The sequence below is a fragment of the Pteropus alecto genome, unplaced genomic scaffold, assembly GCF_000325575.1.
Source record: "Pteropus alecto unplaced genomic scaffold, ASM32557v1 scaffold75, whole genome shotgun sequence".
In the NCBI taxonomy this organism is placed as follows: Eukaryota; Metazoa; Chordata; class Mammalia; order Chiroptera; family Pteropodidae; genus Pteropus; species Pteropus alecto.
Window position 1 is genome coordinate 2,768,210 of NW_006440638.1, and position 12,192 is coordinate 2,780,401.

The 12,192-nt window shown below is 37.5% G+C and overlaps 1 protein-coding gene across 1 annotated transcript in view; it reads right to left on the reverse strand.

Moving 5' to 3' along the window:
- SLC9A9 (solute carrier family 9 member A9) overlaps window positions 1-12,192 on the reverse strand; it is a 496,385-nt gene that overhangs the window by 475,475 nt on the left and 8,718 nt on the right. The window contains exon 2 of the mRNA XM_015593644.2: window positions 5,422-5,624. Within this exon, the coding sequence (XP_015449130.2) occupies window positions 5,422-5,624 (203 nt within the window). The remainder of the gene's footprint in view (window positions 1-5,421; window positions 5,625-12,192) is intronic.

Below are 12,192 nucleotides of genomic sequence, written 5' to 3' on the forward strand. Positions count from 1 at the left end.
CAATCTGGCATTCAAGGGCTTCCATAATTAAGCTCTGCTCTTATTTCCAGCCCTATATTTCATTGGTCTTCTATACTTTAACCAGTTGAAAATGTTTTTCTTTCTTGCAATATTCTCTACTCCATATTCCACCTTCACATAATACTTTTTCCTCTGCTTAGAATGTCTCTCCTGCCTCCACACACCACATGTATAACCACCACCAGGGGCAATCAACTATGCTTTTTTGAAATATTCCCCATCACCCTGACAAAAAATCATATTGTCTCCTCTGAGTGCCTGTGGTACTTGGCCCACTCCTTTGATACCTGCCTTGTGGTATATTTATTCATTTATTCATTGCTGTGTCCTGATTTACTAATAAACTCCTCAAAACCACTCCTTATTTCAGAATTGAAACTGATGGGAAATGCTCAGTTCATTAGTATCGAAAAAATAAATGAATAATGGAGAAAGTTATTTTATCATCTGACTTCAAAGGTAAGTTTTAAACCTCCTATTGATATGAAATTCAGAAATGCTTAGTAGACATTTTGATATTCCTAAATACTATATAACAAATTAATGTTTATAAAGCTATCATGTAATAGAATATAGGTCCCATTCAGTTAAAAGTAGTTAAGGACACCTTACATCCACAGAACGATTTGACAAATGATGTTGGAAACATTGACTGGATAAATACAAATCAACATGGTCTACTTTTAGTCTCTCAGAAGGTTGTTTTGCGATCATCTGCTGGTTGTAAAGTATAGGAAAATACTGTGTTCTTTAATCTTTAAATGAAATCAGTTTTTTTCTTTTTTATACTTTGATCTATATTGAGCATAAACAAAACAAGCTAGGCATATAATATTTCCTGAAATTTCTGTATGTTTACACATGCCATAAAAGCACAGTACATTGCTGTTTATATCAATATCAACAGTTTTCATATGTACCAGTTTCATACCTTCTCTTTAGAAGGAACTCAGGGAATCATCAAGCCTGGTGCTATTTCCTAGCATATCAGTACCTAACTCCCAGAAATACATGTGCTCTTACAAATCTTCCAAAAGATGATTACATGCACAGAAATTCATTCCAGCTTTTCCAAGTCCTGAAGTTAGGAATTACATTCAAGCCTTTAAATTACATTCTTCTGAAAGCAAAAATCATTTCCTCATCCTAATTGTTTCTAATTTTTAGAAACAAAGGCCAAATAGTCTCTTTAATCTGTACTCTAAGAAAAAGGACTCAGTGGGGCTGCACCAATGGCTGCTGTGACGCCAATGTGCTGGACCTCTTCTTGCACAACGACCAACCTCTCTTTCAGCACTGGTCCTTGCCTTCTTCTATCTATCTCACTATGAGATTCCCCAGGCCTCAACCCGAGATGCTCTGTCCTTCTCTGTCCACAGGGCCATTTGGGAGCCTGTCCAGTGGTGTGGGGTACAATAAATCACTCAGAACACTGGGTAAAGTGCTATAGGTCCCAATTCTGCCTCTGACCAGTAGTGGGACCCTGGATCCAACATATAATTTCTCTAGATATAAATGTATTATCTGTATGTATTACCTAAGATTAGGTAATATCCTAGTTTCTTCAAGAATTAAGCATCTAGGACACTAAAATTCTACCAATTCTCAGATGATAATTTCCAAATACTCTAGTTGTATATGTTCTAACAAGTTTTCAAAGCTATTCATTCATTCATTCATTCATTCATTCATATAGTGTTTATTTAGCAGCAATATGCATCAGGTACTGTGATAGACTTCGAGGATACAATGGTCAATGAAAAGACATGGTCCCTGCCTTTGTGAAGTTTATTGTCCAGTAGACAATAAACAACATGAGAGTGACAATTAACAAGCAAGAAAATACAAATATAATTTTAGATGGTGCTAGGTACTTTGAAACAAAACAGAAGGAGAGGAAAAAGGAGAGAGAGAGAGAAAAGGAGAGAGAGAGAGAGAGAGAGAGAGAGAGAGAGAGAGACACTACTGTGTGAGAGAAAATTGAAGAGATGACATTTCAAGCCAAGATTCTAGAAATAAGAAGGACCCTGATATCTGAAAAGCAGAAGTAGATCATTTTAGACAAAAAGAATGACATGTGTAGAGGTCCTGACATGAGAGTGCTTTGTGTGTAAAAGCGGCTGGTAAATTTATAGCAGTGGAGGTGAGGGAAAGAAGCACAAAAGTGACATTTCTCTTTTCACCATATTCACCTGAACACAACATAGGACTTAAATCAATGGTCTCAAACTTGCCTGCCCGTTAGAATCACTTGGTGATCTTCTAAAAATTCCAAGGATCAGGCCATACCCTAAACCAGTAAAATCACAAACTCCAGGGGTGGAACACAAGCATCAGGATTTTTTGAAGCTTCAAGTGACTCTAAACTGCAGACATATTTGAGAACCACTGACTTAAATCAATTTTAGTGCTTAAGTTCTTGTTTCACTTATCTACGAAACGATAGGGTTCAACTTAATGAGGTCAGGTCTCTTTCTTGTTCTAAATTAGATGATCTCTATATACAGATCTAGGGTCATTTTCACCCATTCTTATACTCAAATCTTCTTTCTCTCTCTTTCCCCTGTCCTGGGATTGTCATATTCTCTTGGCCACGTCTAACACTTTCAAATCTTAGATTCTTCTGTTCACACTGTTTTTACTTATTAAGCAGGTTCTGTTGATCCAACAAGTCTATAAAGCCCACTTCCCTTCTCACTCAGATAACCATACCCCACAGAGTCACCTTCCAATACATCCTGCCCAGTGACCATTCTGAACTCAATTCCTACTACTTATGCAAACATATCTACACTTCAAGTGCCACCTCTTGCAAGAAGGCTCCCTAACAGGCTCAAGTATCTGTGATAACTAATCTGTAAAGTTTTATAGTCCTCATAGTTCATATGATATAATTTAGAACTAAATTATATAAAGGCATATATCATACATTGGTTTTATCTCCCCCAACAGATGCTAAATAAATAAAAAAGCAAACACATTTTCTTAATCCTTGACATATATTAAACAGTCAAATATTACCAGCAGCAGCAGCAGTAGCAGCATTGTTGTTAGAGAGACTGCGGTGGCCAGCCGGGGTACTGGCAGCGACATTAAAAGTGGTAGTGTAGTAGTAGTAGAGGCAGTGATGGCAGTGAAATGTAAAGAGCCAAATGGTAGCCAGGCACTTTGTATGTATCATCTCATTTAAACATTAGAACAATCCTAAAAAAAAGTTCTAATCTCTCCACTTTACAAATAAGAAAGTTGGAGATTAAGAAATTCAAGAAACTTGCTAAGCATGTATGGCAGATCTGTCTGGTCCTAATTGTCCTGTTACTCCTTTTTACCTCCCTATAAGCCTTCCAATGAATGGACTCTGTTTTAGAAACCTTTTGCATCTGACACGGATTGATTGATTGATTGATAAGAATAGCTGCATTCAGTGGAGGTTTCCCATAAGGAAGATAAACTATGGGTTTTTCATTTTCAAACACTCACTAGAATTCCCTAACATTGGTACATAAGCAACAACTGTTCACTAAGGTATGCTCTGACAATTCGTAACAAGATCGTTTCCACTTAAAGTCACCTAATATGGTAAGTGTACCAGTGGACGCTGCTTTCCCCACCAGAAATGAGGGCAAGAGGTACTCTGGGTATTGAGTCACCCATTGCCAACCTTGGATGTCTGGAAAAACAAATGCTAATTGTGACTTAATGAGTCAAATGATTTAGAAGTTAATCTAGAAAATACACATGCCATTCAAGGTCAATTAAACATTTTCTGTTTAGAACTCATAATCTACCTGATGAAAAAAAAACAAGAGGGCCTTAGCAACTTATACACCTTCTTCATCTCTTGCTTTAATTTTTCAAAAGCAAACACTGGAGTTTGGCTGCTGGTAAAGGAATCAATATGTTAATAATATAGAAACAAAATTTCTGATCAGGTGTTTGTTGGCAATCCTATTAGAGAACAAAATTACTATAGTAGCAGAGATAATTATCAGCATCTTTTGGGGTCAACCTATTTGAAGAAAAGTGCTGCTTAATAATGATTATAAAAATAGGTTAAAGAGTAAGGGAGAAATACTTAATTTTCGTCTAGGTACTAAACCAAAGGTAAAACTGAAGAGTATGTTTTATTTAAAATCCATGCTGCTAAGTTCATTTTTAAAAATTGAGTATTTCAAGATACATGATTTTCTATTATTCATGTGAACAGAAAGAATCACATGGAGGAGATCATTCAAAACAGGATATAAGTTGCTCTTATTTATTTCAGAAATACATTATTTAATTTTCTTTTTGTGTGCTTTAATTTACTTTTCTAAGTTTAATTTAGGCTAATATTATGATTAGTTTGACTTTCCTGAGGTCTCACCAAGTACTAGAAGGAAGTTATTCCAGAAGTATGTTAGTGGAAGATAATGTGGGGAAAAAAAGTTACCCATCTTTAATGAGGAAAAATGGCAGACCAAGTATCTCTCCTCCTGCCCCAAAGCTCTCAAAATGGGGGGGGGGGAAGGTATATATTAAAAGAGAACTAAATCCATATAGGATAAAAGTAATAAAATACACTTCCATAATATTAAGAACATTTTCAGCTCTGATCTAAAAGGATCTGGAATAAGTCATGTGAAACACTGGTTCTTAGCACATACTTGTATTGTTAAACACAAATTCACTTATTCCAAAGACTGATCCATAACACACAGGGAACCACAAAAGGCAATCTCACCTGTTTTCTGACCCAGAGTCCTAAGAGTAGAAGGAAGTTTTTCTTCCAATACTTGAAGCAGTTAACAAATTTGCAATAATAAAATCATTTTTAAAGATGAGTCACTTCAAAATTTTTCTTTTTCTACCTAAAGTTCCCCTAACTAAACTGATGAAGTCAAGATTTATTGAGACTGATCTATTGCCAGTGTATTTATAAACAACAAAGTTTTGTGCTGGTAGCCAAAAGCTAGGCATCCTAGATCAAAGTTTGCAAGTGTAGATTTTTTCATTATCCCCACCCCTACATTTTCCTTTTGACTTAAGGAAAATTTGAATCCAGTACCCAGCTGATAATATATATAAAATGATACTTAAAACACACATGTGAAAAGTTGAATCAGTATTGTGAAAGTCAGAGTCAGTTGAACTACATATTTTTACCTAATATAACTATGGCTTGCAAAAGAATTATATGAAAAAGCATTCTTTTCCAATTTCTAGTAAAAACTACAGATAACTGGGCTTACAATAAGAGTATATCAAAGTATTAACCCTTTAGTCAACAAAATCGCCCCAAAAGTATGGTGTTAAAAAAGAGCATATATATGTGTGTGACTGTATTGCACATAGTGGCTCATATATGATGCAATTACTTATATTGGAAAACAAAAGTATATGACCAGATGGAATCCTTACCTTTTCAAGTATAGCATTGCCTTGGTGAGGATTGATGTTGTGCTGGCTTATTTCTCTTTTGTATTTATATTCATAAACTTGGTCAGTGATATTAATCAGTAGAGTTGATGGACTGAAGGTCAGTTTTCCGCAATCATAAACAGCTCCACTTTCTACATCAGTTGGTGCTGTAGCATATCTTAAGATTAATCCCATTATGAGACCTAAAATAAAGGATAAATAATTTCACTAGAGGAACACAATGTAAAATGTTCACTATTGGATACTTTTAAACATGTGATTTGGAATTTGTAGAAGTGGCAGAGGAAAGAATTGGGTCATTGCCTAGTTTAGAAAATTGTTCACTCTTTTACAGACATTAGTTCAATAGGTTGTATTGTTTAAATTTTCGTGATGGACATTACTGCATATATTTTCCTCTTGTTTTCCTCCTAATGGACCCATAAATTTTGGAGAGAAGAACTACCAATCTCTTCTATCCACACAAAAGCTTCAAGAAAATCTTTACTCTGTGACAGATGCTGAGTAATCTATCAGTTCAGAGATGGAATTCCCCTGGGGAAAGTCCACAGATCAGCATATATCTGACAGTCCCATCAGACTAAAGGTAATCATTTATCTACAATGGTTGAGTGAAAGGTGTTCTCATTCTCTCCCTCAGGACATGACCAAGGCAACACATTTCCTCATTTTCTGCTGGCAGGTATCTGTGACCTCAAGTGTTCAAAAACACAGTCGATATGTTGAGGGTGGTAGGACTGAGCTACAGACAGAATCCAGGTCCTGGATGAGTTCACTGAACCATTGGATCAACTTATTCTGAAGCTACCCTAATTCTAAACTTTTTGCTATGTGACATAATACATTCTTTAAATTCTTCAAACAATTTTGAATCAGTTTTCAGCTTACCCATAGCTAAATGTATTATAATGTCATAACATTCCTTTTAGTGAAGAGTTGAACCCAAGTAATAATCCTTGACTTTTAAGTTTATAAACACTGTTAGGATGCTCACAGTAATCTGATAATGGTGAACTCTTTTAATATTATGGATTTATTAACAAAAGAAAAGAAACTTCAGAGGCCTATACATTCCTCAACTTATATGTTTTAAGATAAATCCAATCTAAAGATAAAATCTGTTCTTTAAAACATCAAATGTTGGAGGTTTTACCACTCTCTTGTGAAGCCAATAACCTTTCATTTACTTAATAAAATATTTGTTATTTGCATATTTTTTGCCAGACATTTATAGATGTAAAATAAAAATATAGTCCCAGTCCTACAGGAGCTCAAGTTTATAAAATAAAGACCCATAAGCAAACAATTATAATACGATGTAATATGTGCTATGACAGCTGGTAAGCATTCTGTGTTATATGAGTATAGAGGGGAGACACTCTAAAGCCTTTTGAATGGTGCAAAGCTTTAGATGAATCCTAAAAGGTCTCATAAGGTTTGTCCAGATGAGCTGAATCAGGGAATGAGTTGGGATCCAGGCTGCACATGTGGGTGGTGGCACCTGAGTAACAGCAGAGACAGATAAAAGTTCCCCAGGATTATGTTTGCCAATGTGTAGAATAGCTTCTGGAAAGTGACTACTCAGCCAGAGATTGTGTTTCTTGGTTGTCTGCATCTGGTTGGGTTCTCAACAATGGAATTTAAGGAAAAGTGATATTTGCCACTCCTGGGACACAATATTTAAGAAGCAGGTAAGTTTTCTCCCTTCTCTTTTCCCATTTATCAGATGGATGAGGAGGACACGAAGGATCCTGCCCTGAGACACCAGGCGGGGGAAAGCCATCCACCAACCAGAAAGACCCTGCACTGGACTATTATGTGAGTGAAGAGATAACTTTTGTTGTATAGTCACTGAAATGTTAGTGTTTCTGTGTTAACAGTCACTAAGATAACCTAACTAATATAAACATAAACACAGAGGGCCCTAAGAAATCTGGTGAATTTAGAGAGTCAGTAAGTAGTGGTGTAAGAAAAGAAATGGAGGGAGATAGAGTGAGAGCGAAAGCAAGAGAGAGAGAAACTCTAGACTACAGACCATAGGCAGGGGCCAGGTCATAAAGAGGCTCCTATGCCATGCTAAGACGTTTTTATTTTTAAATCAATGGCAATGTAGAACTACTGAAAGACTTTAGGCAGGAGAGTAAAACAATCAGATTTTTATGTAAGAACTATCACTTGGGCAACAATATGGAGAACAAATTAGCATGAGAGGCGAGAATGAAAACATATTTCTTTCAAGAATATTTTTACCTTACTTATTCTTCAGTATTTAGCCCACTCCTCCATAATAGTGAGAAGTATTGTGTTACAACCTTTGTTAGCAAGAGAAAATAAGTGATGGATAGGTAACCACCATGAGTGCTTGATCCGTAATAGAATAGTCGTCAGCCTTCTATGTGCAGTTTCAAATGGCTACAAAAAAAAAACTAGTCAGGAGGGAGAAGGGAAGACACATTATCTACACTGCAAGTGGTGTAGGGTGACTGCATAAGAACATCACTTTTCCAATACTCTTTGCCTATGAAGGATGCATTTTCTAAAAATTATTTAGCAAGTATCATAAATGATACTATGTCCTCTGCTTTTTACACAAGTGCAATATAAAGAAGGGAAGCACAAGATAATGTCTATATGGGCACTGAGTAGAAAGAACCTGTATTAATACTATTCGAAATGACCAGAGGGTGAGCCACTTATTTTTTCAATATGCTTTCAATTCAACAACAAAAAGTAAACATGAAGTGTCCACTGTTTTTTTCCCAAGCAGAGAAAACAAGTATTTGTCATAATAATGAATGCCTGGTACCTGGGCCCCTATGGTTAAATTCATACAAGATCTCAAAATCTAAATGACACTGCCTGGACCTCTGCCCCAGGTCTGGTCCCAGCCTTCAAGAAAAGGTACACTGGAGGAAATGAAGTAAGCTGCTTGCTGCCAGAGGTGACCTGATATAATGGCCACAAAAATGAAACTCTCAGATCTCTCACTATGAGAAGTGCAGATGATTATGGTCTCAGCTTCTGTGCTCTGGAATCCATGGCCAAATTCATGCTGAGGCCAGCCACAGACATGACAGCAGGTGTACTAACAATGACAGCAGGTGTACTAACAATGAGAAGGTATCCTGAAGGGCTACAATGGCTCAAGGATGCTCAATCAGCCTTGACAAACCTTTCTTAGAATTGCACCACAGCCTAAACCTTCTCTCGCCCAGCCTTCTTCCTTCCCTCTTTCCATAGGGGTTGGAGGTGTACCAAAGTCTGACAGCTGTCCCAGCATCTTCAGTCTCCCTCCCATTTTCCCTTAAAAGGGTTTACCCCAATTAATCTTTTGCACAACTAATCTCTTTCCAGTGTCTGCTTCTCAGAAGACACAAATTAACACATTAGACAAAACACTCTGGCCCTGCTTCTTCCCAACTTTAAGGGTTAAGAGAACTCATCATCTGAGCAGTGTGTAAGGGCCAGTGTGGCAAGTGCACTTGTTTAATAAATACATGCTCCCATTTGTCCACCTCCACTGCGATAGCAGCAACTGGCAAATCCTTAATGTTAGAGGCTAAACATCTACCCATAGAGCCTCATAATATTTTTGACAGCCACCTGTCCACTCAGTGCTTTACCATATGATGCCAAAAACATGAAATTTGGGGGAGGGGGGTGGTTAACCCACTCTAGCACAGTATTGTATGAGAGCAGGTGACAAAGAAAGATTGCTAGTAGAAAGAATATACTAATGAAACAGAATTGTTTTTATGCCTACACAAAACTATGGGATAAAGAAAGCACCAGTCACTTGTGCCCAGAAGGAAAGAGGAGACTGGCTGCCATGGCTTATGCACACAAACCACCACTTTTGTCTGGAAATCATGAATCATGAACCTACCTGCTCAGAAGAAAATGAAAAAATCTGTTCCAGCAAAGTAATGCCACTCTACACATGTATAAACAGCCCTGGTCCCAGGCTTTATCCTCACAAGCATGACACTTCGCTGGGTTCTGCTGCTTTGCCAACTGGTGGCATCACTTTCTTTAGGCTGAAACTCTAGTCCAAATGTATCCTTACAAGTCTGGGCATCTGGGCAGTGAGAGTAGCAAAAGTCTGAACCTGCTCTCTAGTGAACTCTGATCTCTCCCCAACAGCATTTAGCTCCAGTGTGGACCTTGGACAATAGATCTCATTCCTAAAGCACTCCCCATCCTATAAACTATATCTCAAGTCCTATCCGTGGAGACCCATGATCTGATACAGTCTGTACTCACTGAGCTCCCTCATCTTTAAGTTCTTACAGAACTCACAGTTTGAACCACATGCCTTATTGTCCCAATTTTATAAAGATATACTGTTTAGCATTGCTTTGCAGACTATGTGGCTTTGTCTCTCCCGCTAGACAATAAAATTGTGTAGGGCAGAGTCTATGCTGTCCTTCATCTCTCTCTTTTTCCTCTAGAAAAGCCAAATACTTAAGGCAGAATTATAATACAACTTTCTCCAAGTCCACAAACTCCCCTAGGGTCAAGAAAAAAGGAATCTTCTGAGTTTATGTAGTCAGTGACCAACATTTTAAAATGTCACATGTAAGGAACACCACATCCAATGCTGTGATGTCCCTGTCCTTGCATAGCTTGCAATAGAACTCTTTTAGCAGATACCTGATGTGCAGTGATATGGTGATGTTTGTGGGAGAAGAAAGGAGAAAAGGAGGAAGGACAAAAGAGCCTCACAGCACTCTAAGTGAGAAGCATCGAGAAATATGAGCCTTGTCTTTCTAGACTGGCTCTCACTTCATCGCCACATTGAAAATACAAGAAAATCCCACCACTTCTCTCTTTCCTTATGCTTTCATGCCACAGACACACAAAGAATTGCTCTAGGACTGTGGGAGTTATAAAAATATGGCCTTGATCCTAAAATATTAAAATATTCTAATCCTACCAGCCCTTTTCCTCTTGCTCAGTCCTGTGATCCTGATTTCCAGTAAGAATAAGGTATAACAAATGCTTCCTAAATCTCTTCTTATATTTAGCCGTAGTTCATAACCAATTCCCCTGTATCTTATTGACAGACATTCTACATGATACACAAGTATTTTTCTAAAGGGGCTTTTCTGAGGGGAATATGAATGCTGATTTACTTAAATATCTAGTGATTATATACAATGAAATGTTTTGGGACAGTTTTTAAACACAAGGTGTTAAAATCTCTTTGGCTATATTTGAAATCATGACTGTGCTCAGTCACCATCACACACACTGCCACACTCCAGCAGGCTCCCTTCAGATTCTTTTTCTGTAGGAGCTGTGCTCCCCTAGAGTCGCACAGTGCAACAAGCCCAATTGTATACATTTACCAATCAGACTATTACGCAGGTATATATTTAAATGCCACATGACATTGGAGAGAATTTAAGAGGTGAAAGCAAATGTGGTTAATATATGATTATAGAACTGAGTTTTTTGGTTCTTTCACTCTCTATGCATTGAGTGGCTTCTAAGTATAAGCTAGATAAATGAGGCACTCTCCTATACCAAAACAAGAAAATAAATCATTAAGCTATATGATATTATGTTTTAACTTCATAAGTATATCAGACACTGTTGATTTCCTACCCAGCATCCATCCTTCCTTTTCCCCAACAAAGCTCAGATTTGGTCAGCTATCCATCCCTCGACATAAGCTTATGGTAAGTGAAACTCATTTTCAGCTCCAAGCATATTCCCATTTACTTTGTTGATAATTGGTTCTGGAACAGCATGTGATCTTATTCAGGTCAAGGAAAATGGCTAGGGAGCTTCTTTAAAACACTTTGAGAGAGACAGAGGAGACATGACTCCTTCCTCAGGATGTTGCTGGGCCTGGTTAGGACACCAGGAACTGTCATACTCATCTCGCTGCCAACCTGATGTTGAAGTCAGCATTGAGAATAGCAGAGCCAAGAAAAGGAAAAAACCTGGGTCCTTCATGATAAGAGCAGGCTGCTGAATCAACCAGCCCTGAAGATTATTACTCTTCTCTGGATTTCCGGTTATGGAAGATAAGAAGTGTTCTTATTTCTTGTCTTTTTCAGTCAGGGTTTCTCTTAATAGCAGCTGAATGCATCCTAACAAATATAAAGATTATATAAATATATATAAAGTGAATGTACGAAGTCCTAAGGAGCCCTAAAGGCGAAAACAACTAACTTCACCTCCCAAAGTATTAGGGAAGTCTTCTCAGAGGAATGCGTAAGAGTTCGCCAGGTAGAGAACAGGGCACGGACTTTCTAGAGAGACGTACACAAAAATTCATGAACAAAGAGCTAATCAGGCATGTCAAAGATTTGCGGTGACTGACAAGGCAGCTGAGATCAAGGACCCCTGTGCAGCTGAGGAACGGAGGATGTTCATGAGGGAGAGATGATTGGCAAGAAGGTCTTGTGGAAACTGAGTGAGCTCTGTTTTGGAGCAGAGGAAACTGCATTTGGAGATAATTATCTGAGGGGAAAAAGAGAATTGAGATACAGTGAGGACATGGAGAGAATGTTAACATTGGAAATCATTTCTATTTACATAAGAAAGGATTTAGCAAAGAAATTAGAGTAGAGGAATTTCAAGATGACAGGAATAAAATAAAGCCTGAAGAAAAGTGTTCTTTACCATTATCAGAACTTTTACAGCAGGGTACTCTTTAAAGCAGAGAATCTGTGATGTTATTTCAGTCATTCAGATTGAAAAAAAAAAAAACAAAAACATGAACTAGGAATTCAAATG